The sequence below is a fragment of the Podarcis liolepis genome (genome assembly GCF_965112155.1).
Source record: "Podarcis liolepis genome assembly, chromosome: 1".
Lineage (NCBI taxonomy): Eukaryota > Metazoa > Chordata > Lepidosauria > Squamata > Lacertidae > Podarcis > Podarcis liolepis.
In genome coordinates, this window is record NC_139554.1 from 129,826,521 (window position 1) to 129,852,759 (window position 26,239).

General features: G+C 45.0%; 1 protein-coding gene across 2 annotated transcripts in view; it reads left to right on the forward strand.

Moving 5' to 3' along the window:
• Nucleotides 1-26,239, forward strand: part of INO80D (INO80 complex subunit D) — a 49,789-nt gene that overhangs the window by 16,220 nt on the left and 7,330 nt on the right. For both annotated transcript variants that reach the window (XM_083472787.1, XM_083472788.1), the window contains exons 4-11: nucleotides 1,692-2,437; nucleotides 4,818-4,926; nucleotides 6,497-6,724; nucleotides 6,823-6,926; nucleotides 9,695-9,828; nucleotides 12,366-12,583; nucleotides 14,497-14,654; nucleotides 18,402-26,139. In XM_083472787.1, coding sequence (XP_083328913.1) covers nucleotides 1,692-2,437; nucleotides 4,818-4,926; nucleotides 6,497-6,724; nucleotides 6,823-6,926; nucleotides 9,695-9,828; nucleotides 12,366-12,583; nucleotides 14,497-14,654; nucleotides 18,402-19,573 — 2,869 coding nt within the window. In that variant the 3' untranslated portion in view covers nucleotides 19,574-26,139. The remainder of the gene's footprint in view (nucleotides 1-1,691; nucleotides 2,438-4,817; nucleotides 4,927-6,496; nucleotides 6,725-6,822; nucleotides 6,927-9,694; nucleotides 9,829-12,365; nucleotides 12,584-14,496; nucleotides 14,655-18,401; nucleotides 26,140-26,239) is intronic.

Here is a 26,239-nt window from a genome sequence, read left to right on the forward strand (position 1 = left end):
GGTGATTGAAGCGGGGGCTTCCTACTCAAAAGGATTCAAAGGATTTTGAAAAGGATTCAAAAGAAACACAGTTTTAAAGAAAGGAATTATATCTGTAAGCCAGAACCCTAAATTCTGAAATTGGGAAATCTGAATTCTGCAAGTCCCCAGTTAGCATCAGTATTAAGCTGTTTTTAATATTGAACTTTAAATTGCACCTTCTGCTGAAAATTGGAATGAGGTGAAGGCGATGTGTAATCTGTTCATTTATTCAAAAAGATTTATATACCGCTTAATTGACCCCAATCTCCAAGTGGTGTACTTAAAACAATATAAAACGTATATTTAAACTACCAGTAAAATAAAATGTTAAAAATAAATTGACGTAAAATGTATTGAAGCATATATAAAATCAGCATTTTTCTCAAGGAATATGCACATAAAAATTACATATTAAAAATATGTTTGGGGGCATGCTTGCCTAACCAAAAAAAGTTTTTAGTGGGTGCTGAAAGCAGCACAGCTAATATACTGGCCTAACATTAATGTGTTTCCCCATTAAGTGTTCCACAGTGATGATTATAACAACAACCCAGCCTCCATCCAAGGCTGGCTGGAGTGTACAGGTTATTCACTTTTTATCTTCTCAACAGCTGTGTGTGGAAGCTTAGACTGAAAGAGGGTAGCCCAAAGACACCCAGTGAGTTTCATAGCCGAGTGAGGATTTAAACCCTGGCCTTCCTGTTCCCAAGTCCAATATTTCCAGGTTTAAAATTGTTTGCCTCAAGCCAAAGAACATATTCCCTCTTTGCTCTTTGACTTCTCGAAGTAAAAAACCACCCACTCTTGTTCTTTGTTAAAGCATTTTCTATCACTTGGGCTACTAATAAAATTTCTGCTTTGCATCCTTTTCAAGCATAAGAGTGAAGTGTTAGGGATGCAAGCTTTTCACAGAAACGTGTAGAACCTAACACAGTTATTTTTATTAGGGTAAGAAAAGAGATCGCCTTGAAAGCTATCTGCTGTGCTTTTATGTCACAGTTTTTCCATATACAGTGGTGCCTCGCAAGACGAAAAGAATCCGTTCTGTGATTCTCTTCGTCTAGCGGTTTTTTCGTCATGCGAAGCAAGCCCATTGAAGGATTAGCGGATTAGCGCTATTACTGGCTTTTAGTGGCTTTTAGCGGCTTTTAGCGGCTTATCTGCTGATCGGATCAGCTGATAAGCGGCTTAGCAGCTTAGAAAAAGGGGGGGGGAAGGGAAAAAAAACAGCAGGAACTCGCAAGACATTTCCGTCTTGCGAAGCAAGCCCATAGGAAATTCGTTTTGCGAAGCACCTCCAAAACGGAAAACTCTTTCATCTAGCGAGTTTTCTGTCTTGCGAGGCATTCGTCTTGCGGGGCACCACTCTATGGACTTCCTTGAAATGCAGACTGTAATTCTGCAAATGTTCTGATGTGCAGTTCAATTGGAAGTACATTGTATCTATAGTTATAATATAGCTAATGTGATATGCAATTCAAATAATATCTTTATTTTTGAAAGTTTATCATTGGCTATGAGATATTCATTTAAACGTTCTCGATTGAGGTTTCTCGCAAAAAATATACTTATGCCATTTAGACTACTTTCTCATGAATTCTAGTTTCTAGTTTCACCATGCTTAAGAGCTGACGAGGAGGAAATAATTCTGATGGTCTTGCTTCTCAAAGGTACTGCAACAGTCACCTGCAGGTACTTGGCTTTTTACCGAAAAAGGAGAGGAAGAAAAAGAATGACCCCGTCGAGGAGGTAAAAGTTCGGCACCAGATGGATTCTGTGGCCTTCAGCCTGACAGTTCCTCCACTGGCCTTGAAGATGCCCAATGGACTAGACGGGATGTCCCTCTCTCCACCGGGTGCCCGGCTTCCTCTCCACTACTTGGAAGCAGAACTGGAAGACCCCTTCGCTTTCAACGAGGAAGATGAAGATCTCAAGAAAGGGGCAACGGTGAAGAAGAAGCTGCAGAGCAAATTAGCCCAGAACCGGCAGCGCCAGAGAGAAACAGAGATTCTGAAAGTTCGCCAAGAGCACTTTAGCCCTCTTCCTGCACCTTTGCAGCAGCAGCAGCAGCAGCAGCACTCCCATCTCTCGCCATTACCAACTTCTCTAAAGCCAGCAGGGCTACAGCAGGGCTTAGTCTGCAAGTCACCTCAACCTCAGAACACCAGCCTACCAGTGCAGGGAGTGGCTCCCACCACGTACACTATAGCACAAGCCAGGCAGCTGTCTAACAAAAGACCGCTGCCCCCCCTGCACCCTACTAGGGCTCCTGGCCCAGACCCGCCCGGGGTGGACAGGATCCTTATGAAAGCCACAGCCTTCTCTCCGCACTCATCCTGTATGAGCCGGCTACAGAGACTGGTGAAACTGTGCACTCAGAAACAGCAGCTGGATGCTGATCTGTTTCCGCATTTAGGTAAGTGGGGAATTAATGGTACCCGACGTTTTGATCATTCGGTCCAGTAAATTTGCCATAGATTGGTAACAGTGCGCAAGTGAAGTACTTGAGTAAACTGTATCCTTGCAAGTGTGTGCTTTTTAACGCAGAGGGGCAAACTAGGCCGTGGGCAGGTGTTTCTGCATCCTGCCCCATAGCTAAGTCCCGTAAAATTCAGCTAGTTACTACTACTAAAATCACATGGTTTGCCATTTTGTTTTCAAGGCAGTTCTAAGCACACACAAAAAGGGAGCATGGCTGTAAGTCTAGAGGACCAGTTCCAGCTTTTGCAATGTACATAAACCAGGAATTTAGGCTATTCAGATTGTTGCTATGGTACAAACATTGGTGGCTCGGCAATCCGAAGTAGCAGAAAGTGTAATGGCAATTATGGATATATAGCAGAGCCTAGGACTTGCTGATCAGAAGGTCGGCGGTTCAAATCCCCGCAACGGGGTGAGCTCCCGTTGCTCGGTCCCTGCTCCTGCCTATCTAGCAGTTTGAAAGCACTTCAAAGTGCAAGTAGATAAATAGGTACCACTCCGGCGGGAAGGTAAACGGCATTTCCGTGTGCTGCTCTGGTTCGCCAGAAGCGGCTTAGTCATGCTGGCCACATGACCCGGAAGCTGTATGCCGGCTCCCTCGGCCAATAAAGCAAGATGAGCACCGCAACCCCAGAGTCGGCCACAACTGGACCTAATGGTCAGGGGTCCCTTTACCTTTAACTGACAAAAAGGGACGCGGGTGGCACAGTGGTCTAAACCACAGAGCCTAGGGCTTGCTGATCAGAAGGTTGGCGGTTCGAATCCCCGCGATGGGGTGAGCTCCCGTTGCTCGGTCCCTGCTCCTGCCAACCTAGCAGCTCGAAAGCACGTCAAAGTGCCAGTAGATAAATAGGTACCACTCTGGTGGGAAGGTAAACGGTGTTTCCGTGCACTGCTCTGGTTTGCCAGAAGTGGCTTGGTCATGCTGGCCACATGACCTGGAAGCTGTACGCCGGCTCCCTCGGCCAGTAAAGCGAGATGAGCGCCGCAACCCCAGAGCCGTCCGCAACTGGACCTAACGGTCAGGGGTCCCTTTACCTAACTGACAAAAAACGATGAAGCAACAATGTGTTGCCTTCTTCCTTATATGGACCCTTCCATCCAGATTATCTTCATATGCTTCGCTGTTCACTGACCATGGCCAGAAATTAGCCTGGAGCACATTACTCTTTTCCACCTCAGATGTGGACCTTTGATCCCCATGCCCCACAGTGGCTGAGTATGCCTGTGGCTAGTAAGCCTGACCACAGAAGACCAGGACTTGGTGCCAGGGGTAGAAGGGGCATAGCTAGCCTTGCAGGGCAGTGGTGATGATGAATCATAGGGCTGGAAGGGACCACAAGGGTCATCTAGCCCAACCCCCTGCAATGCAGGAATCTCAGCTAAAGCATCCAAGACAGATGTCCATCCAACCTCTGCTTAAAAACCTCCAAGGAAGGATAGTCCACAACCTCCTGAGGGAGACCATTCCACTGTTGAACAGCTCTTACCGCCAGAAAGTTCTTCCTGACGTTTAGTCAGAATCTCTTTTCTTGCAACTTGAATCCATGAGTTCAGGTCTTCCCCTCCAGAGCAGGAGAAAACAAGCTTGCTACATCTTCCATGTGACAGCCATTTAGGCATATGTGAGAAAAACAACCCTACATGTGGCCATATAACCTTGGCGGGGTGGGGTGAGATGGCAGCTGTTTGGGAAACTTCCATACGCGTGGTTCACCTCTTTTTGTTCTAATAATAATAATAATAATAATAATAATAATAATAATAATAATTTATTATTTATACCTCGCCCATCTGGCTGGGTTTCCCCAGCCACTCTGGGCGGCTTCCAAAAGAATATTAAAATACTGTGATACATCAAACATTAAAAGCTTCCCTAAACAGGGCTGCCTTCAGATGTCTTCTAAAAGTCTGGTAGTTGTTGTTCTCTTTGACATCTGGTGGGAGGGCGTTCCACTACCGAGAAGGCCCTCTGCCTGGTTCCCTGTAACTTGGCTTCTCGCAGTGAGGGAACCGCCAGAAGGCCCTCGGTGCTGGACCTCAGTGTCTGGGTAGAACGATGGAGGTGGAGACGCTCCTTCAGGTATACTGGACCGAGGCTGTTTAGGGCTTTAAAGGTCAGCACCAACACTTTGAATTGTGCTCGGAAACGTACTGGGAGCCAATGTAGGTCTTTCAAGACCGGTGTTATATGGTAATTCATACACTTATAATGAGGTTCCCGTTTATGATGAGGCCCTCTGTTGTGCTATCACAACAGTGCTTTTTATTTGGCTAAAAATACAAATATCCACTTCCTTCCATGCTTTTTCCAGGGTTGGACTGGTCAGAAGACAGTGGAGAAGAATTGGAAGAACTGGAACAAACCTCGCCATACCAGGTTGCATGGTCTATTCGGGAAGCCCTCAGATATGACAGGAATGAGTAAGTGCATACAACTCAGAACAGAAGACTGAGTAATTAAGTGCAGAATATGACATAAAACAGAGATCAGGCTGTTTTTTAAACTGTTACCTGTAGGTGAGGGTAGGTACAGTGGAAGAGGGTATTCAGAGAAACTTAATATCCCCAAAGCTTTCTGTCTGTAAGCAGGATGAAGGTCTACTTGTGCCACTTGACTTCACCGTCCTCCCCTGAAACCCTCCAAAATCTTCTCTGGAGTGCTGGGGGCTCTCTGGCGCAGGTTTTGGGGGTACACAGTGGGTTGCAGGTGAGATGAGAGGGTGGTGAAGCCCCGTGGCATAAGAGGAAGTTCATTTGTGCACTGAATTTTTACTCCAAACATTTTAGAAATGGCTGGTGGACTTTGTCCGTTGAACCTGAAAAAAAGATATGTATAATGTAGAAACAGAGGCCGGAATCAGAATAACAAAACTTGATCAGTGATCTTGTCCTCGGTGGAGGTGTTTGCTTTTCCTATCTCAAAAGCATCATTTTATAGTCTATTTCTAGGAGCAGCTGCCATGGCAAAGAAACAGAGGATTGGTCACAAGAACTGCTATGTTGCATGGTATCACAACTTGTGGTACAGTGGTACCTCGGGTTAAATACTTAATTCGTTCCGGAGGTCTGTTCTTAACCTGAAACTGTTCTTAACCTGAAGCACCACTATAGCTTGGGGCCTCCTGCTGCTGCTGTGCCACCAGAGCACGATTTCTGTTCTCATCCTGAAGCAAAGTTCTTAACCTGAAGCACTATTTCTGGGTTAGTGGAGTCTGTAACCTGAAGCGTATGTAACCCGAGGTACCACTGTATTTCACTAGTATGGCCATCGCACCACAACAACAGTTTGTTCATAGTGGGTGGGGGGTACTGTTTCATTTATTTTCTATATTTCCCATCAGTTCTGTAATTCTTAAGGTATATTTACAATAATTACAATTTTATAGTGACAATAAAAAAACATAAGTGCTTAGATCCTAGTCTCCCATCAGCAGAACTTTGTTTACAGGATGCCCCTGCTGGTGTGAGGAAGGGGGAGTCAATTTTCTTCCCCTTGACTCCCTCCCCCTGAGAATGTGCTCCGGAGGGAGGGGAAACCCTTTAGAAAAGCATGAAAAGTGGTGCTCAAGCTGCAGGGAAAAGGGGGAGCTGAGCCCTTCCATATATGGAGTGACAACTCCGGATCCAAGCCAAAATTAATTACAAAGTCAGTAAAACACCCCAGTTAAATCATGAAGGGCAGAAGCAGCAACAAAATCAGACGGTAAAACTTTTCAAATAGTAGAAGCCTGAGAAAATAGAAAGACATTAGCGTGGACTCTAGTGTCGGCTAGATTGTCAGAGAGGATGTTTTCATAAAAGGGGTGTCGCAGCCTTCTCCCTAGTTGCCAGCCAATGGGAGGTTGACGTGGAAACTGACATTTCTTCAGGTACTCGGGACTTGCGCTGTACAGACAAGATAGCAGTAGTGCAAGTTTGCGGAATGATGACATTGGGTTTTGAGTGCCAGCCACTTGATCACCTGCTTTTCCCTCCCCACGCAATCTCACAGGCCAGATGACGACGCTGATGCCAGCGGCAGGAGCTCCCGCATTTCCCAACTTTGCACTTACTTTCAGCAGAAATACAAGCACCTCTGCCGCCTGGAGCGGGCAGAATCTCGCCAGAGGAAATGCCAACATACATTCCGGAAAGCCTTGCTGCGGGCAGCCAGCCGAGAGCCGGAGTGCGCTGGGCAGCTGATACGAGAGCTCCGAAGAGCTTCGTGTACTCGGAACAGGTGAGGTACCACCCACACCTGGCAGTACGGCACGCACATTATATCCCAGCCTTCTCCGTTTTTTGGTGCTAATCTTCTTGGGTGTCCTTTTCTTTCAGCACAAGCCAAGTGAAGCAGAGGGACGTGTCACCATGTAGAGGGACAACAAAGGGCGAACCATGCACCAACAAGGCTCTTCCGTTCACTAAACATTGTTTTCAACGTATCTTTTTCACTGTGTTCCTGTTCCTGTTGTGGGCTAAAAACGTAGTACAGTCATACCTTGGTTGTTGAACGTAATCCGTTCTGGGAGTCCGTTCGACTCCCGGAATGGTTTGAAAACCAAGGCACAGCTTCCGATTGGCTGCAGGAGCTTCCTGCACTCAAATCGGAAGCCGTGGAAGCCATGTCCGGCTTCCAAAAAATGTTCACAAACCGGAACACTCACTTCCGGGTTTTATGGCGTTTGGGAGCCAAAACGTCAGAGTACCAATATGTTTGACAACCAAGGTATGACTGTAATTAAGTATGGCCATCTCCCATTTCCAACGAGTATTTCTGGGGGCGCTCCTGCTAGCTTCTTGGCCTGGTTCTTCTTTTCAAGCTAGCAACTTATGGGAGAGACTTGGTAAATCCATTCTTAAGCCTGTGCAGTTGTGTCAGCTCTGAAGCAGCAGAGAGACCCTGAAACAAAGGTAGAATCCAGGGGCCTAGCCAGCATTTGAATCTGTCCCCACTTCGAATCCCTGGCATCAGGTCAGAATTGTTTGGTTAGGGCTATGGTAGACCTTCAGGGCGGAGGAACAAACAGCTTTTCTAGAAATGTCCCTGTACTGGACACATGCGCCTGGCATTGCCCTGTGTGAGGTTGGTTTGTCAGTTTCCGCAGAAAGTCTGAATTATCTTACAGCTTAAATTGCTATAAAGGTTTCAGCAGGGTGTGAAATCTGCACTGTGAGGTAGTACAATGACCTAGAATGAATAAGAGATGAAAGACCTATAATTCTGCAGTATCGACAGAAGAGGCAGAGATCAGGGAAAATGAAAGTCCTTATGTTAGAAGCCCTTACAATGAGCACGAGTACGTGAAATTGCAGGAGGAAAGAAAGGAAAGTTTCCAAATGTTGCAAGCTCGGAATTTTAATGAGTTTTCTCTTTCCCACTCCTCCCTCAACTTCAAAATTCACTTATATCTCTTGCAGCTTCCCCCCCCTGCCGCTTCCTAATTGCAACTTTAGCCTTAATTTTAAGGTTCCTCCAAGGCATTGAGGAAGAACTGAGAATTATAAAGGGACTTTTGTAGATACGACAAGCGCAGAGCGTTTGAAAGAAAAGTGCCATGCACAATATTGACTATGCTTTCAAGTGCTGGTCTTGGTACGGCTGTTTGCAGACTAGAGTTGGCGAGTTATGTGAGTTAGTCCACTGACATATCTTATCTTGCAGCCTCTGTGGGATTGGACACCACACAAGGCCACTGAGCTCACAGGCAGGAAGCTCCATTTGTAATGAGCCAGCACTGCCACAAGGAGGCAACGTAGGCCCTTGCTTGAGCTGCCATAGAGATAATTCACCAGTGCGTCTCTCCTAAATCACTGCCCCGTGTTTATCCCACTAAAGAGTCCCTAGGTATGATGCTCCCTGCATGCCTGCAATAATGATCATTCCCTTGATCACATTGGCTCCATTCAGGCGTTGCTCTCATAAAGCCATGCCTTTAGTTTCACACCCGACATCGTATCTTCTTTCTCCCAGTAGCCAAGCGTTGCGCTTGGTTGTGTGAGAAGGAAAAACAATGCAGAAGTTTCTGTTCATGGTGAGTAGAGGTTTCTCCATGTTCAGGACACCTGATTGTGCTGCTGACCAGAACATGCAGAGCCTCTACGTGGAAGCAGGGACTTGTGCATTGGTCTTCCTCATCGCAAAGTTGCAGGCAGCTGTTGAAAGAAAAATTTGCAGCATCAGAAGTATGGCCGAAAGCTCAGCCTTGCTCTCCACTCTTCCCCCTCCTGCCCTGTGTGAGTGACTAGGGCTGTGACTGCTTCTTAAACAGTTGAAGGAGAACCAGGAACCTTGTAGCTTCTGCTGGACTACAGTGGCCACCATCCCTGAACACTGGCCATTCTAGAATTTCAACAGTGTAAGGCCGTAGGTGGCCCACCAATGCCTCAAATCAGCCTTTCTCAACCTTGGGTCTACAGATTGGACTACAACTGCTAGCTAGGTATGATGGGAGTCGTAGTCCAACAACATCTGGGGACCCAAGGTTGAGAAAGGCTGCCTTAAGCAGAAAGTTGAGCGTGTCCCTCAATGGCGGGAACGATGGTGGTGAATAAACACAGGGAGAAAACAAGTGAAGTGGGTATCTCAGGAAATTGCATCATGTAAACTTGCATGATGAAGGAAAATGCCTACTGCTGATTTAGGGAGGGGAGGAATAGATGAGAGAGAGACTAAAAATGCATTGAGTTTATATATCTCTTCTGAACAAAATAATTTTGAATCAGGATTCACTGTATTGACTTCCTCTGTGCGTCATCTGTCAAAAAGGCAGGAAGATGACAGAAATGGATGACAGAAATCCTCTTTTTAATATTTGTGTATGGATTCTCATTAGTTGGTTAGAAAGCAAATCTATTGATTGCATTGTCCCAAAAATCACAGTATTGATTAAGAATCTCCAGGAAACAAGACACACAAACTCATTAGCAAAATAGCTGCTTCCATAAACCCATCTTAATAAATTATAAAATCATTAGTAATTCTGCTTGATGGCAGGTTGTTTTGTGTGTGTGTGTGTTGGTTTTTTTGCTTTTAACTGTTGACTTCGCATCTTCTGTAGCTGCAGCATGAATGACATTTAAGGAATTGCTCCAAAGTGAGATATTAGTTGGGAATAGAATTCAAGGTTCGGTATCTTACTCTCTCTCTGTAAATCATGCAGTCTCCTGCCCCTCTTTGTGTGTTATTCCTGACTACAGAGAAACCCAGATATCCTCTTGAACCGGTCCCAGCAGCTTTTCTCAAGCTGCACAGCCAAGTTTGCAGACGGACAGCAATGCTCTGTGCCAGTTTTTGACATTACGCACCAGACCCCCCTGTGTGAAGAACACGCCAAAAAAATGGTAAGTATATTTGCTAGTCAGAATACTTGAAGAACAGCGGCAGCAGTATTTCCAGCAAGCCGGGGAATGACATCAGCATGCAGCTTTCGCTTCTGGCCCCTTCAGAAAGCTGTAAGGTGAGCTCTGATGATAACCAAAGAAAAATGCTATGTCAGCAGCCTTTCTTTGACTGAACTCATCTAAAGGATTATGGGGAAATGTTTCAAAGATCCTCCTTCGCTCATCCTATGCAAGCTTATGCGGAACAGAGTCTCCCTGAATTTAACAGTCCCAGTTAAGGGTGCATAGGATCTCATTTAAGAATGATGTCTGTCCTCTTTTGTGACTCTGTCATGTCTGCCGTGAGAACACGGAGAGACTGTTGGCGGTATCCAACTAATTTGTTCCACCAGCACAAGGATTTCAGCTTGCACTGTGGAACTTCTTCCCACCCCCTCCCTAAATCTTCATTCCTGATTCTGGGTAGCCCCCAGGTGGATTCAGGGAGTACACAGTGGGAGAAGACTGGGTAGGGGGAGTTTTGTTGCACAAGCAGAAATGCCTGATGGATGAAGTTAGTTGGGATGTCTCTCATAAGCTTATAGGTTATTCTCCTGGAATGCCTTGTCAAGGTGGAAACGTGAGCATTTCAGTTTGTTCACACAGTTTATTTTTGCCAGTTGCGTCGGTCAGTGAAACGGAAGCTCTCCTCATTTTAACTTCCATCCCCAGACAATCTCCAAACCGCCTCACAAAGGTTTGAACATTACCTTTCCCTTTTGCTAGGCACAAGAGTCATACACTATAGCCCTCAAGCTAATAGCTGGCATCTGAATTTGGCTAATTCCCAGATGACTCACGTTTTGTCATCAGACAGTTTCTTACTGGCACAAAGCTCAGTTTTTTGGCTGCCCTAAACTACGTGTGGGGATCTAGCCTGTGGGCTAAATTCAACCCATGGAAGCTCCCCGTCATACCCACTGTGTTTCCTCCTTGCCTCTGCGCACCATCAATAGGAGATTTTCAAGCCTAAATGCAACATGGGGCATTTTCATGGAGGTCCAGTTGGCTCTAACGGGGGGCTTTTCATATCTAACTTTGGCAAGGGGGGGGGGAAGGGTAGAGTGTGTTTGTGTATTGTGGGCAAGTGTGGGTCCCTCCCCACCAACATGCTCTACCCACACTCACTTTCATTTTTGTCATGCCCATGGAAGCTTGGCCACAGGGAATACAGCCCTTGGGAGCCACCCCGATGTAATCCACTTTGAAGATCCATCCCTTTTAATTATACAGTGGTGCCCCGCAAGACGAATGCCTCGCAAGACGGAAAACTCGCTAGACGAAAGAGTTTTCCGTTTTGGAGGTGCTTCGCAAAACGAATCTCCTATGGGCTTGCTTTGCAAGACGAAAATGTCTTGCGAGTTCCTGCGGGTTTTTTCCCCTCCCCCCTTTTTTCTAAGCTACTAAGCCGCTTATCAGCTGATCCGATAAGCCGCTAATAGCGCTAATCCGCTAATCCATCAATGGGCTTGCATCGCAAGATGAAAAAACCGCTAGATGAAGAGAATCACAGAACGGATTCTTTTCGTCTTGCGAGGCACCACTGTAGCACCTTGTGAAACCTTGCAATATCAAGATGGCAAACGCCATCTACGAAAAATTACATTATCTGAAGGTTGTTAACTCATTTGGAAGTACCGTATTTTTCGCCCCATAGGGCGCACCTAGTTTTTTTGGGGGGGAAATAAAGAATCCCCCCCCCCCAGGCGTGGGGCTGGGGCGGAGGAAGCCCGAGCTTCCCCCGACCCCAGCCCCCAGTACAGGCTGCTATCTGCAAGCCTAGGGAGCCCGACGGGAAGTCGCGCCAGGCTCCCACGGCTTGCAGAGAGCTGCCCGAAGCCTGGGGCGCACTACTCAGTGTGCCCCAGGCTTTGGGATGCAGGCAGCTCTCTGCAAGCCTTGGGAGACCGGCTCCCAAGGCTTGCGGATAGCTTCCTGAAGCCTGGAGAGCGAGAGGGGTCGGTGCGCACCGACCCCTCTCCCTCTCCAGGCTTCAGCGAAAGCCTGCATTCGCCCCATAGGACGCACACACATTTCCCCTTCGTTTTTGGAGGGGAAAAAGTGCGTCCTATAGGGCGAAAAATACCGTAATACCTTATCTGTATTTTGCATTTGTGTGTGTAGTTCTGTGATTCCTGGTGACATGGCATTGTGATGCTCCAAGCCGTTTTCAAAGAGAAGTAATTGACCATTTCTCGCCTTGAACTCTGACGAACGTTCTTTCTGATTCAGTGCCGTCCTAAACTTCCTGAAGGCCGCATGTTAAACTCTTATGATTTGAATTTGGAAATAGTTTGGTCTGAATGTGTTTTGGATTCTTTCCCGCCAGTGGTACAAAAGGCAGTACGGTTTGCTTAGCATCGTGGTTCCCTTTTCAAGGTGTCAAGCGTTGTCTGTTCCGACTTGCATGCCATAGAGATGTTCACACTTTGGAATGGCAAGGAAAGAAAAGTGCTTTTCAGTTCAGTGTTGGTGTTTTCCATTCTCGTTCTAAAAAGGATAACTTCTTGAGAGGAGACAGCTCCCGCAAAGTCCAGCACCAGCAGCAGAGGAAACCCAGGAAAAAAACAAAGCCACCTGCTCTTACCAAAAAACACAAGAAAAAGAGAAGGCGAGGGCCACGACGTCCCCAAAAACCGATTCCTCCTGCTGTGCCCCAAGGAAACCTCAGTATGCCCACCAGCGTCTCACTGCCAATGGAGATCTCCCATTTACGGTCAGAGCCCAGCTATGATTCATTTTCTAAGTTGACATCGTAGTGTTGGAAAAGAATAGGTCAAGTAAATGAGTATTGGTCCAGATTCAGCTTAATAGTTGTGCTAGCAACCCCCCCCCCCGGCAGAACAGCACATGGCGGTGAGGAGAGGGTATATAATTCTGTCTGGCAAGCAAAAACACTTGCGCTGATAGAACTATTGCCTTAGCTCAAATTCCAGCCATAGTCTACGCTACCTGTAGAAAACCAACTCTGATGTTCTGTACACACTTACTTGAAAACAAGTCCACTTGAGGACAGTGGGTCTTAACATAGCACATAATCCTATGAACATTTACTCTCACACAAGTGCTGAGTTATGGCTGGCGGCAGAGAGGAGGAAAGGTTGTGCGCACTCATTCTGCACACTTGCAGAGTGATCACTTGTTTGTTTTCCAGTTTGCCCTGCCTTGCTGCCTGGCCAGGTCCCCAGGGGGCATTTATCATGCCAACTTGTAGACATTTTTGGCCAGTCTTTATGACATGACGTAATATACTCTGCTACTGATGTAATGGCGCTTTTCATGCATTAGAGCTCTCTTCTACCTTAATAAATTGACATACCAAGTAAGAAGACTTTTGCTCCAGAATGGTGCATTTTTTCAGCCCTTAACTGTCTCAGATTATTGAAAAAGCGAAAAATAGGTGACTGATTCACATCTTTCCAGAAGAGTCTGCAGAACAAATTAGTGTGAAAGAACTCAGCTTAATGGCTCCTTTCTAGTACTTTAATAAGCCAGTCTAAATAGTAACTGAGCGGGAAGAGCGTTATGCAAGTCAGTGGATGTATTCACACTTCTCCACAAACTATGGTTTGAAGGAAGATTGTTTAAAAGTGGGTCTCGCAGACTTTTAATCCAGGGGAAAACCATATCCTGGGTTTCAAAATTGGAGATAACAATTAATTCTTACGATCAAGAGATGTGTGTATGCATTTTCTAGGTCAACTCCCAGAACCTTGGGTCAGGCATCCTCCTTATATAATAATAATTTATTATTTATACCCCGCCCATCTGGCTGAGTTTCCCCAGCCACTCTGGGCGGCTTCCAATCAAGTGTTAAAAACAATACAGCATTAAATATTAAAAACTTCCCTAAACGGGGCTGCCTTCAGATGTCTTTTAAAAAGAAGATAGCTGCTTATTTCCTTCACATCTGAAGGGAGGGCGTTCCACAGGGCAGGCGCCACTACCGAGAAGGCCCTCTGCCTGGTTCCCTGTAAACTCACTTCTCGCAATGAGGGAACCGCCTTGGAACCAATACTACCACTAAGACCATTGGGGCCCTGGGATGGAGCTATGCTTTCAGAGCAATGCAGACATTTCAAGGATCTGAGTTAGGGAATCCCAGCAGATCATCACTTGCTGCTCATATTTTAGCCAAAAGTGGATAAAGCAGGGGGGAGGAATCCCTGCTGCCTGGGTTCCCTGTCTTCCAAAGAACATTGAGGATTGGAAGCATGCAACTTGTTTTAAGTTTCAAGGCATGTTTAAGCCCCTCTTGGAAATCACATTTGTGCAGTGATTTCTTCTGTCATAAGCCATTACCCAGCACGGCGTGAGAGTAAACATTCATAGGATTGTGTGCCATCCGTGTTCTTGCACCAGCAGGAATATCCCGTACCATCTTTTGTGCACCAGCAGAGGTAGAAAAGAGACATAAATCTTAGTTGTAGCCATACCAGATCCTGCAGTAGCTTTATCTATGGCAGCTCCAACGGCTCCATACATTCAGAGTTGAGTTTGGTGAGGGAACAGTTTAAAAAACAAAAAAGGGGGTGGGGTGGGGAAAGGGCCTAGGCATCCCAGAATAGATCAGAGCCCAGCACGTGCCAGACCAAAGGGCGGGGGTGACTGTCTTCCCTGTTTCTGTAGGAGCCCTTCCACACCGGAGCTGAGTACAGATGAGCTGCCAGATGACATCGCCAATGAAATCACAGACATTCCACACGACCTCGAATTGAATCAGGAGGACTTCTCTGACGTCCTGCCACGGCTGCCGGATGACTTGCAAGACTTTGATTTCTTTGAAGGTACCTTCTCTCTCGATTAAACACAAAACTCAGTGCTGTGGCAGGAAATGGCAACATTTTTGACATTCATTTTATTTTTATTTTTTTAAATGTACAATTAAGGAAAATGCCGAAACGTGCAAGGATGAAAAACGATGGTTCAGATTTCTAGTCAAACTGTCAGCCAGGATTCTGCGTGACCATTTTAGGTGTGTCCAAATGACACGTGATTGCCAACATGTAGGTCCTTTTGGATCCGGCAGAGGGAAGGGCATAGTTATGCACATTCGGGAACTGAGAACGGAACCCCTGTGCGAAATGGTCTTCGCCTGTACAGTGGTACCTCGGGTTACATACGCTTCAGGTTACATACTCCGCTAACCCAGAAATCATGCTTCAGGTTAAGAACTTTGCTTCAGGATGAGAACAGAAATCGTGCTCCGGCGGTGCGGCGGCAGCAGGAGGCCCCATTAGCTAAAGTGGTGCTTCAGGTTAAGAACAGTTTCAGGTTAAGTACGGACCTCCGGAACGAATTAAGTACTTAACCCGAGGTACCACTGTACGTTGTATTTCTGAATGTCAAGCAGATACTTTTCTTGTTTCAATTGCTTCAATTCTATTTTGCAGAGAACTCAAAGGTGTGCAATTATTGCACGATCATATACCCTTAACGCTTTTCTATTCCATAGAGCCATTTGTGGAAAGGATTTTTTTTTTTTAGTACATAAATGTAAATACTGTGTAGCTTTCAGTTTTATGTTTGTTTAAGCACCAGAATTTGAACTTGGTGATTAATTTTTGCATTTGTGGGGGAATTTTAAATGTTGTGAATTTGAAGAGACTTAAAAAAAAATGTTTAAAGGGCAACCCCCCCCCCAAAAAAAACCTCCAGCCTCCTAAGCAGTTATGACAAGGTTAACCACAGGTTGTATCCAACACTGCGTGGGCGGAGTTCTGCTCATGCAATGGGAATTCTTGCTCCTCTCTGAACCCTAAAATCTGCTCTGGAGAGTCCCCCAACCCCGTGAAGCAGAATTTGAGGGCCTACAGGGAGAGCAGGGGGAAGTGGAACGACAGTGTTGGATACAACCCAGTGTACTGAAAAGGATTACAAGCTTGCTATTAGGAAGGGCAGCTTTTGAAGGAGGGGAGCACAAGTATCTAATTATACTAACTTTTAAAAGACGGAGCTTCCTACATTATGAACTGAAAAATCCAGGAGTGTTTGTCCATGTTGCTCCACTGCCTAAAAACATAACAATTCTACGCTGCGTTACTCAAATATCTGAACAACAGACTTTTATCTGGGTATTTTCCTCCCTTGCCCACTTTCTGAACTAAGGTGGGGGTGACTAAGGACAGGGACTTTTTAGCTGCAATGCCCTGTCTTTGCAAATCTGGAGGCTCCTCTTGTGTTTTCATTTTCTCCCATTACTTCAATACCATCCCATTTTCATTTTACAAGCCCGTTTTAACCACCAGTTAATACAGTTTTAACATGCTCTTTTTTAATCCTTCTATGTTTTTTATTGAGGGTTTTCAGTGCATGTTTTTATTTTTTCATTATCAGGTACCCTGAAGGGCATTGTTGGAAGAGCAGGATATAAATTTACTACATAAATAAATAAAAGCAGTTCAGAGACAAATGCAGGCAGTGTACAATTCCAGAAACAGCAGAGCATCTCCACCTCTCTCTGACCCATTTATGAATAATAATAAAAAATCTTTCCCAATCTGGAAATATCTTATATGAGCAGTCCAGTATTATTTTTAACCTTTTGTTGGAAGCTGCCCAGAGTGGCTGGGGAAACCCAAACAGATGGGCGGGGTATAAATAAAAAATTATTATTACAGTGGTGCCTCGCAAGACGAAAAGAATCCGTTCTGTGATTCTCTTCGTCTAGCGGTTTTTTTCGTCTTGCGAAGCAAGCCCATTGAACGATTAGCGGATTAGCGCTATTAGTGGCTTTTAGAGGCTTTTAGTGGCTTATCTGCTGATCAGATCAGCTGATAAGCGGCTTAGCGACTTAGAAAAAGGGGGGGGGAAGGGGAAAAAACCAGCAGGAACTCGCAAGACATTGTCGTCTTGCGAAGCAAGCCCATAGGAGATTCGTTTTGCGAAGCACCTCCAAAACGGAAAACTCTTTCGTCTAGTGAGTTTTCCGTCTTGCGAGGCATTCGTCTTGCGGGGCACCACTGTATTATTATTATTATTATTATTATTATTATTATTATTATATTGCAACATAGGGATTTTTCCTCTTTCATTACACATCACATATCATTCCACTGTGGTCAGCGAAGTTCATAGGACTGGGGCTAGAAGTTGAAGTGAGCCCAACAGAAGTAGGTCCAAACCACAAAATCCATGTAAATTGAACTTCCGATGTATAGATTGTGAGATTATGGCTTACTCACATTGGGGTCTTTGTGTGCCTGCATCCTTACAGAAGCATGTCGAACCAGTGTGCAGTTGTTGGTTGGCGTGCAGTGCCAGTTGTTAAACTTCACATAAACATTTGCTTAGAGCTATTGCTGGCTTTTACTATGGCTCCTTTATTTATGTCTTTGATCGTTATCTTAGCTCTGTCCATGTACGGCCATCCTTTATCACGGCCTATACTATAGTATGTAGGTAAGGCTCTGTATACCGTGCCCCTCAGCATTTAAAAATCCAACAGAGTCTCAGGATACCAAATTCTCCAGTAGATAGCGTATTACATATTTTTTGCAATGATCCCATGGAAGAAACATAGCCCTGACAAATAATGTTCCAATCTATGTTGCTTGTTTTTATCTGTTGCATTTTCAGTTAAAAGAATGTCATCTCCTCTAAAACAAAATGATTCTCTGAAGATCTTAATGTCAATTGAGAGGGGAGAGCGTTCTTCTTTGTATTAAACCCACTTAAGCGTCCTTTCTGAACTGTGGTAGGCCTTGCCTGTCAGTAATAAAGTTTTCTGACCAGGGGTTTGCATGTGCACCGCTCAGTTTTATTTTGTTTTATGCATTTGATGACTTGCAGCACGCCGTGGCGGAAACAGAGCCTGCTGTTAAGGCAAAATGAAGTGGTATGAAAGTTCTGCCTTGGCAGCTCTTTCACACATGCAAGTTGCCACTTGGTGCTGTAGTCATCAAGTAATCAACCTGTCTGCGTGAACATGGCCTTCTTTGGTAGACATACACTCCAGCCACCCTATGACATGTAGGTTCATGCTAACAGGCTGGTAACACTTCCAATGGGCTGGAAATAAATTCATGCACTCACATATAAAGTTAATTAAAAAAATGAATAGCTAAAGGTCAAACTAGGGCACACAGGTGGTGTTGTGGGTTAAACCACAGAGCCTAGGACTTGCCGATCAGAAGGTCGGCGGTTCGAATCCCCTCGACGGGGTGAGCTCCCATTGTTCGGTCCCTGCTCCTGCCAACCTAGCAGTTCAAAAGCACGTCACGTGCAAGTAGATAAATAGGTACCGCTCCGGTGGGAAGGTAAATGGCTTTTCCGTGCGCTGCTCTGGTTCGCCAGAAGTGGCTTAGTCATGCTGGCCACATGACCCGGAAGCTGTACGCCGGCTCCCTTGGCCATTAAAGCGAGATGAGCGCCGCAACCCCAGAGTCGGTCACGACTGGACCTAAGGGTCAGGGGTCCCTTTCCTTTACCTTTAAAGGTCAAACTGGATGTTATACTAGCCATTGCATGAATTGTGGAAGAATGCACCTAAGAGAGGTATGCCAACTGCTTAACATATCTTTAATTTAACGCAGGTAAAAATGGAGACCTCCTCCCTACGACCGAAGAGGCAGAGGAGCTGGAACGGGCCTTGCAGGCTGTGACTTCTCTTGAGTGCCTGAGTACTATAGGAGTGCTCACACAGACAGACGGCGTGCCGGTTCAAGAACTATCGGACAGAGGCATAGGGGTGTTCTCCACGGGTGCTGAAACTTCAGGAATTCAGTCCTTGAGCCGGGAAGTCAACGCGGATCTAGGTGAGCTGCTGAATGGGCGTATAGTGCATGACGAGAATTTCTCTAGCCTGGACCTGGATGATAGCTTGCTCCGCTCTGCTACCTTATCCAACCCACCTACGCCCCTGGCAGGGCAGATTCAGGGGCAATTCTCTGCCCCAGCCAACGTTGGCCTTACTTCTGCCACTCTGATCAGTCAGAGTGGGCTTGGGGAGAGAGCCTTCCCCGGACAATTTCAAGGACTTCACGATGGCAGCCATGCCTCCCAGAGGCCACACCCTGCCCAGCTGCTAAGCAAGGCAGACGACCTAATCACCTCACGACAGCAATACAGCAGTGACCATTCACACTCCTCACCCCATGGAAGCCATTACGACAGCGAGCATGTGCCGTCGCCCTACAGTGACCATATCACGTCCCCTCATGGCGCCTCCTACTCTGGCGAGAACTTGGCAGCTACCTTCTCCGCAGAGATGCCCATCATAGCACAACATCTGCTCCCTTCGCAGCTGGAGGTGCCGCTCGGTGGCGTGGTGAACCCCAGAACTCACTGGGGGAGCCTCCCCGTCAGCCTGGGCGACCCTTCTCCGTTCAGCAACCTGCTCGGTGCCGACGGACACCTGCTCTCCACCTCCCTGTCCACGCCACCCAGCACGTCGCACTCAGAGACCACGCAGCCTGCCTTCGCCACCGTCACCCCCAACAGCTCCAGCGTGCTCCCGGGGTTGCCGCAGACCAGTTTCAGCGGCATGGGCCCTGGGTCCTCTGAACTCATGGCCTCCACCTCCCCAAAGCAACAGCTCCCTCAGTTCAGCGCCGCCTTCGGCCACCAGCTGAGCTCTCACAGCGGCATCCCCAAGGACCTGCAGCCAAGCCACAGCTCCATAGCGCCTCCCACAGGCTTCACAGTAACAGGTGCCACAGCTACTAGTACCAATAACGCATCTGCTCCCTTCACCACCTCCAGCTGAGCTCGTCTGTCTGCAAAATTCAGGCAGTTGGGGGGACCTTACGTTCCCTCTCACCCCACCCTGGCCCACTTCTCTTTTCCTGATTTTTGTCATCTCCTTTTTAAAGACTTCGTTTAAATTTAAAACAAAAAGAGGGGGCGAAAAGTCCTGATTCAGTGCAGACCAGGGTTTCCCCATTGCTCTGCTCTGCTCTCTTGATCTTACGTGCTGGTTTCTGTATTGGTGCTCATTTACCCCTTTCAGATTTTGTTATACTTAGCCAGCTAAATATCCCAGATAAAAGAATACAGCACAGGTCCCGGATGTAACTGACCATAGATGAGGAATCTGTGACCCTCTAGTGTTGCTGCGCTCGAGTTCCCATAGCCCTTGACCACTGGCCATCCTGCCTGCTGCTGGTGCAAATTGGGAGGAGTCCCAGCGACTCTGGAGGGCCGCAGACTCCCTAGTCCTGCCTTAGACTGATAAATGAGAAGTTAGATACAATGGACTCTAGACCCAAAAGTGAGATGATACCTCAAATATAACTAATGCAAGTTCCTAAGGCTCAAATCAGAGTATCCAGTCCCGTGAACATCTGGGCAAGAGGTGAGGAGCTGATTTATTTCAAAGAATGCAAATGGCACGAAAGGGGGGTTATCATTTTGATTTGGTAACTGGGCACTGCAGACTTAAACCAACACCATAGTTCAATTGTTAATTCTGTCAGCTTAACACTGGGCTCTTAACCTCCTCTGTGAGCGCAGCGGTTTGTGTGTGTATTTGTGTGTGTGTGTGCGTGTATTTGATGGGTAAATGACAGGTTGTTTCCCTCCCTTTCTTTCCTGTTCTGAAAGACCATCTTGAAACCAGCGACCGTTCATACTGCAAGCTAATTTGGTTTTTGAAGTTGGGTTGGATGGAAGAAAGGATGAATTTGTAGGACATGAGATTGTACTTGTTGGTTCAGAGTATCTATGACGGTGGGGAGTTTTAAATAAAATATATATATCATTGGTATGTAGAACAGAAAGCAGAACTGAGTACTGTAATTAATTGCAATGGTGTACCTGCTCAGATAAAACATATGCTAATTCCTAAAGCTGATCAGTTATTACAGTAGTGTTGTTGGGTTGGCATTTTCCAATGGAGCGTTACTTTTAACACAGCCAAGTCTCAGCCGAAACTGGCAGAATTGTGTCATGGGCCCCTTTCCCCACTCAAACCAATGTGAGACCAGAACTGCTGAGTGATCTTACAAAGTTGTAGCCGTCTCCAGATACTTGATGCTTCTGGGGATTCCTACAGCAGCTGTGAGCCCTTACGGTGCTCCGTAATACTTTGGGAATATTTAGATATTTTTATTTTGTGCAGAGTGAGGTCTGGGAAGAAAGAACAGGCATGCTAAACAACACATGCTACTGAAGTTAATAGAAAAAAAAGAAAAGTGCTGGCGTTCTCCTATCTCTAATCAGTGGTCTTGCTAATAAATACATTTTCAAAGTCAGAGATTCTACTGTTATCACTTCATGCCCCCTGAAGATCCACAGCAATCAAACTGTAAGGAGTTTGTCAGAATAAGGCCTGCTTCCCCCACAAAAAGTTCTTTATCAAGCAAGCTACAAGGTCTCTGCTGCTCCCCCCCCCCTTAAGCAGGGCTTGTAGCTGTGCTGATTCTCAAAAGAAAAGTAGATTATGCCATTTATTTCTCATGAAGTCCAGTTCTGCTCAGTGGAGGCCAGTCCTTGCAATCATTTCTTGTTTTCTGGAGTAGACATGGACGGAACGACCATCTACTCCTAAGAGCAGGGCTTTGTTATATTTTATGGTAAGAGGTTTGGACTGTACATAATTCCATCTACTTTTTTATAATATATTTAAAAAGATACGAAGAGAGAAGAAGGCACACTCTAGTAGAGTATTTTAATTGGGCTTCTATGGGGGATGAAGAGGGAGCTCAGCTTTCTCTTTGTGACTGAAGCAGTTGTTTCCTGTCTAGCTTTTCTATTCCGCTTTCAAATGGTGCTCAAGTGAGAATCTGGTACAGGCATCTCCTTCTCCCAGGCCTTTGGGCAGGGGAGGGTTCCAGGAATTGCCTGTCTGAATCCCATAAATTTGAACTATTGCCTTCTTTTAAAAAGCTGTGCTTATTATTTTGAGAGGATCAGGGAGTTTGCCCCTGGAAATAAAAGTACATGTTGCTGGAAAACATTTTTATGCTTTTTAACCTTGTGAAATCCCTCCCTGCATTTGAAATTGAACTGTATAATAAACATCTAAGTGTGTTCCAAATTATATTTGTAATGTATCTGTTTTAAGCCAGTTAACGAGATGAAGGAAAGTCTTTTCTTTATTCTACTTTAGTGCACAATGTATTGTGAAATGATTTCCCCCCTCCAAAAAACCCCCTGGCTTTTGTGCTAAATAGGAGGGGGGGGGGAGCCCCGTTCAGTTCCCTCTGTTTGTTTCCAATCAAATTGAACAAGTGATTAGCTCCAACAGGAAAGTAAATTGGTTTGGCAAACTACAAAACTCCTCTTTATAAATATCATTTGGTGCTATATTATTCCAGTACCTGAAAATACGGCAGAATGATTGGGATCTGAAGACTGATGTCTTCTGGGCGTGTGCAAGGGCTTTTCAGCCTCCCCATGCCTGTTGCAGCCTCTTAAAGTTTGGGGGACCTTCCGAGACCACATTCCACGCAGTTTGAGGGGTTGCTGCCAGAAGGCAAAATGCACAGGCTGGGAGTGCAAAACAGACCAGTTGCAAAATTTGCAGCAAACCTTTCTGCTCCTTCTCAGTGATGTTCACAGCCTGTCTTTAAAAGGAAGCCAGCGTGGTTCTTGCTCACATTCAGGGCAAAGTCCTGCATGCATAACTTAACACAAAGACGCCAGCCTTCTGCATGTGTCATAGTGGGGAAATGTGCAAGGCTACAGCAGGTACACATCTAGGCGGAAAACAGACTATAATCAAGTCAGCTTTGGAAGTGCAGGTCCCTGTTTTGATCTCACAGCAGGCTATTACAGTTTCCATATTTCCCTTAAGGAAACACCATTGTTCGTGTCAAAAGTGTCTTGCAGCAGATCCTGTTTCTCCACTGCATTTTCCTAATGCTGCTTACGTTTCTAATCCCTCCCTTTCAAAACACCGCCCTTGTGTTCTCTCGTAGTTAAATTATGGGCCACAAATGTACCGCATGGATAATTTCTTTATAATCTGTCTTGTTAAGAGGCTGGAATTTTCAGGGTTCCTAGCAAAATTCGGTTTATGACTCTTCGCTTTTAATTCACATCTCTTGTTCTTGTGAATTCGTTTTCTTTTAAGGAGTTTTGATCGCACCGAGTGTCATGACATGGTTTTCATTAATAGAGAACATGATGTTTCCATATGTGGTTAAGCAAGATGATGTGCGAGGATAAAATCCTCTAAAAGTAATTTCCCCGTAAAGTAGGAATGTCCCTCGGGGACGTCATTTCAGAAAGTTTAATGAAATCGCTTGAAAAGAATGCCTGCTTAAGGTGTGGTGCTTGTATGAACCCCCCTCCCCAAATCTTTATTCCAGGATCCTTAACTGTTTGTTGGTTCTCAATAAATCCTGCCTTATGAACAAAGACAAATAGTAACGTTTAACACACCTACTGTTTGTGTAAGCTAGTATTTTATGCATTAAGAAAAAGAAAGAGGTAGAATCGGTGGCTCTCTCCTCTTGATATCCAGGTTTGAAAGTAAGAACTTATTGACTTGCTTTATTTTATGTCTGTTGTGAGCAATCTGCTGCGTGAACCCTGTTGTTTTGGTTGTGTACATTGTAGATTTCCAGTTTAGAACTAAGAACACGTGGTAATGCGTAAGAAAGGAACCAGCTTTGCATTGCCACTGGAGGGCAGCATAAGGAAAGTCTATAACACACAGTCTATAATTATGAAATATCTTTCCTAGAATGTGAGGGAACTAGAGTGAGAAAACTCAGGGCTGAAAAAAAGAGAAAAATAACAATTCAGTGCAACTCCTCCTTTCTAACCCCTTATAACACACATGCATGTATGTGTTCATGCGCGCGCGCACACACACAAATAAACACACACACTCTTAAATTGTATGAGCTGGATTAATACATTGAACTTGGTCTGCTGGTGTGTCTTCACTGTCTTGTTGGTTGGTGGGCCCCCAATTTTTTTAACCCCACAGTCATTGTCCCCAAATCTGTGTTGTCAAAAAGACAGTGCAGCTCACTCCTGGATTTTAGCATCTTAAAAGAAAACAAACTAGGAAATGGACCCAGCCTGGAAAAGATGGTCAGTTGTGTTATGCTAAGGAGTATCTCGTTTCTGTTGAGGGAAGAGGGTTGAACCAGTTTCTCTGAATGGTGATTATCACTGTCCAGTTTTGGGCATGTCTCAGGGATTCCTTGTGGAAATAAAGGCAGTTAAAATAAAAGTAGTTGCGAAGAAGAAATTTTTGCAGGAGAGCGTCATCGAAGCATGAACACCAGAAAGTGAATTCGTTTCTGGGTCTCATGGCCTGGTGGCTGTTCTCTTGTGGAAGCTGTGCTCAAGTCCACCGTACAAAATATTCCCCCACCCCATCCCATAATGCTTAGCTTTAAGCTTTTATTTAAGAACACCCCTTTCCCTTTCCTCCCTGCCTGCACCATGTGTGTTCAGAATACTTATTGTAGATTTTTAAGAGAAAAGGTATATTAATTTATGCTATTAACATCACCTCATAAATTATAAGTTTTATACTAAAAAGCTATTGAGTGTAATGAATTATGTTGCATATGTGTTTTAATAGCTATGAAATTATACACATTTTTTTAAAAAAAGAAGAACAATTTGCCCTTACCCTCAACGAAGCACCTTTTTACACTGGAACTTTGCCGTGTCAAGGTGTACAGCTATTCTTTGCTACCTTGCAGATATAAATATATAAATAAAATCTAAAACATTATAAGGGGGGGAAATGGTATCTCGCATTGACAAAACATAAAACCCTTCTTGACCCATATATTCTTCCTCTGAGGACGTTTGTTATTCTGCAATAATTTATCTGTGGTTTGTACCTATGATGGTTAGGTGCTTTTAGTTACAGGGTAAGTAGATCAAATTTGAAATCCAATTACTGCAGCTGGGAATCGCAAACCAAGTTTGTAAGACTCCCTTCCCCTTGACCTTCAGATAGATTCATTTCCAGTTAGCTCTGCAAGTTGGAAGTTCAAAGGTTGAAATGTTAAAAATCTAGGGATCCACAGTGTCTTATTCAGGAAACCCCCCCCCTCCGTTCCTCTCAAAGGAATTCCCACTGTGACTTATAAATAGAACTTAGGTATCTTTTGTGCACGTATGTTTACTGTATACACACAAAATATGCATTGGGGGAACTGTATGTGTGATACATGAATGTGTATATTGTATGTAGGTTACGGGGCTTTTTTGTTTTCGTTTTGCTTTGTAAAGAGAAAAGTAGTTGAGGGGTGATAGAATATATCGTGGAAATGTGATCACTTAGTTGGGGGCTTCTCTCGTGCTCACCGTTGTTCAAATAACCAAACTACATACAGTTTTCTGTTCCAAGGCTAACTCTGATATCATGTTGCTCGTTTGCTTGGTTTGTTTTCTAATCTCCGACTCCCAACTGCATTGAGCCCCGTTTAAATGACAGAAAATGCCATTTTTCCAAGACAGCCTTTTACAGATATAGATTAAATAAAGTGTGCGCTGATGAAGGAGAATTTAAAATGGATATATATCTAGTGGGAATGTCAGACATGGGAACCTGCTGTACTACTTCAGGGTAGTTCTAGAGTTTTCTTCCTCCCATTTTTAAACACTGTCCTTGTTATCAGATTATTTTGAACCCTCATGGTAGATGGGTTTTTGTCTCCATATTAGATGTTCACATCAAAGCTCTATATAGTGTATTTCAGAAGGAGATAAAGTGTCTGAAAAATGTTTGGTTGGGGCTTTTATACAGGACTGATGCTACTTTCAATCCCAAAGAAACCCACTTAGTTACTGATAATTTGAGGGGACTGGAATTCTTACTTGGGCCAATGTGGGTGTAACTCTGGCTCCTTGCTAACCATGGTTTGCAGAAGACTGTGCACATTTCTTTCCCCCGACACATCCCATCGTGGAGAAAAGTTGCATGCCTCACCTCCTTTCATAGCATTTAAGCAGTTTGTCAGCACCAGTACTGATCACTGTTAAGGCACATCCAGGATTTGCCTTGAGCCAGGTTCTCAAACTCACTAGGCACCCTTTCTAGTTTAAAGGAAACTGCAGATAGCCTTAACCACAAAAAAGCATGTGGTTTGCACATATCACTAAACACAAACATGTGGTTTGCGTGTCACACTAAACTGTAATTTAACATTTTGTGCATGATCTAGCTCTCTTCTCCTCCAGCACAGGCACAAGAACAAGGCTGGAAGCACCTGATTCCATTTTCAACTAACTGCAGTTTGTAAATCATCTGATTGGGACGATCATATCTTGACTTAATAAGCCAAGAAATGAACAGGCCTCTTGCCCATGTACACAGACGTTTCGTTCCACAGATTAAGCAACCATACCAGGAAGGTTCTGTTGTTTTTTTAATAATAATATTTATTAAAGTTTCATAAACAATCAAAAGCTTCCAAATTTAAACATAAAATACAAAAACCAAAAAAAGCTACAA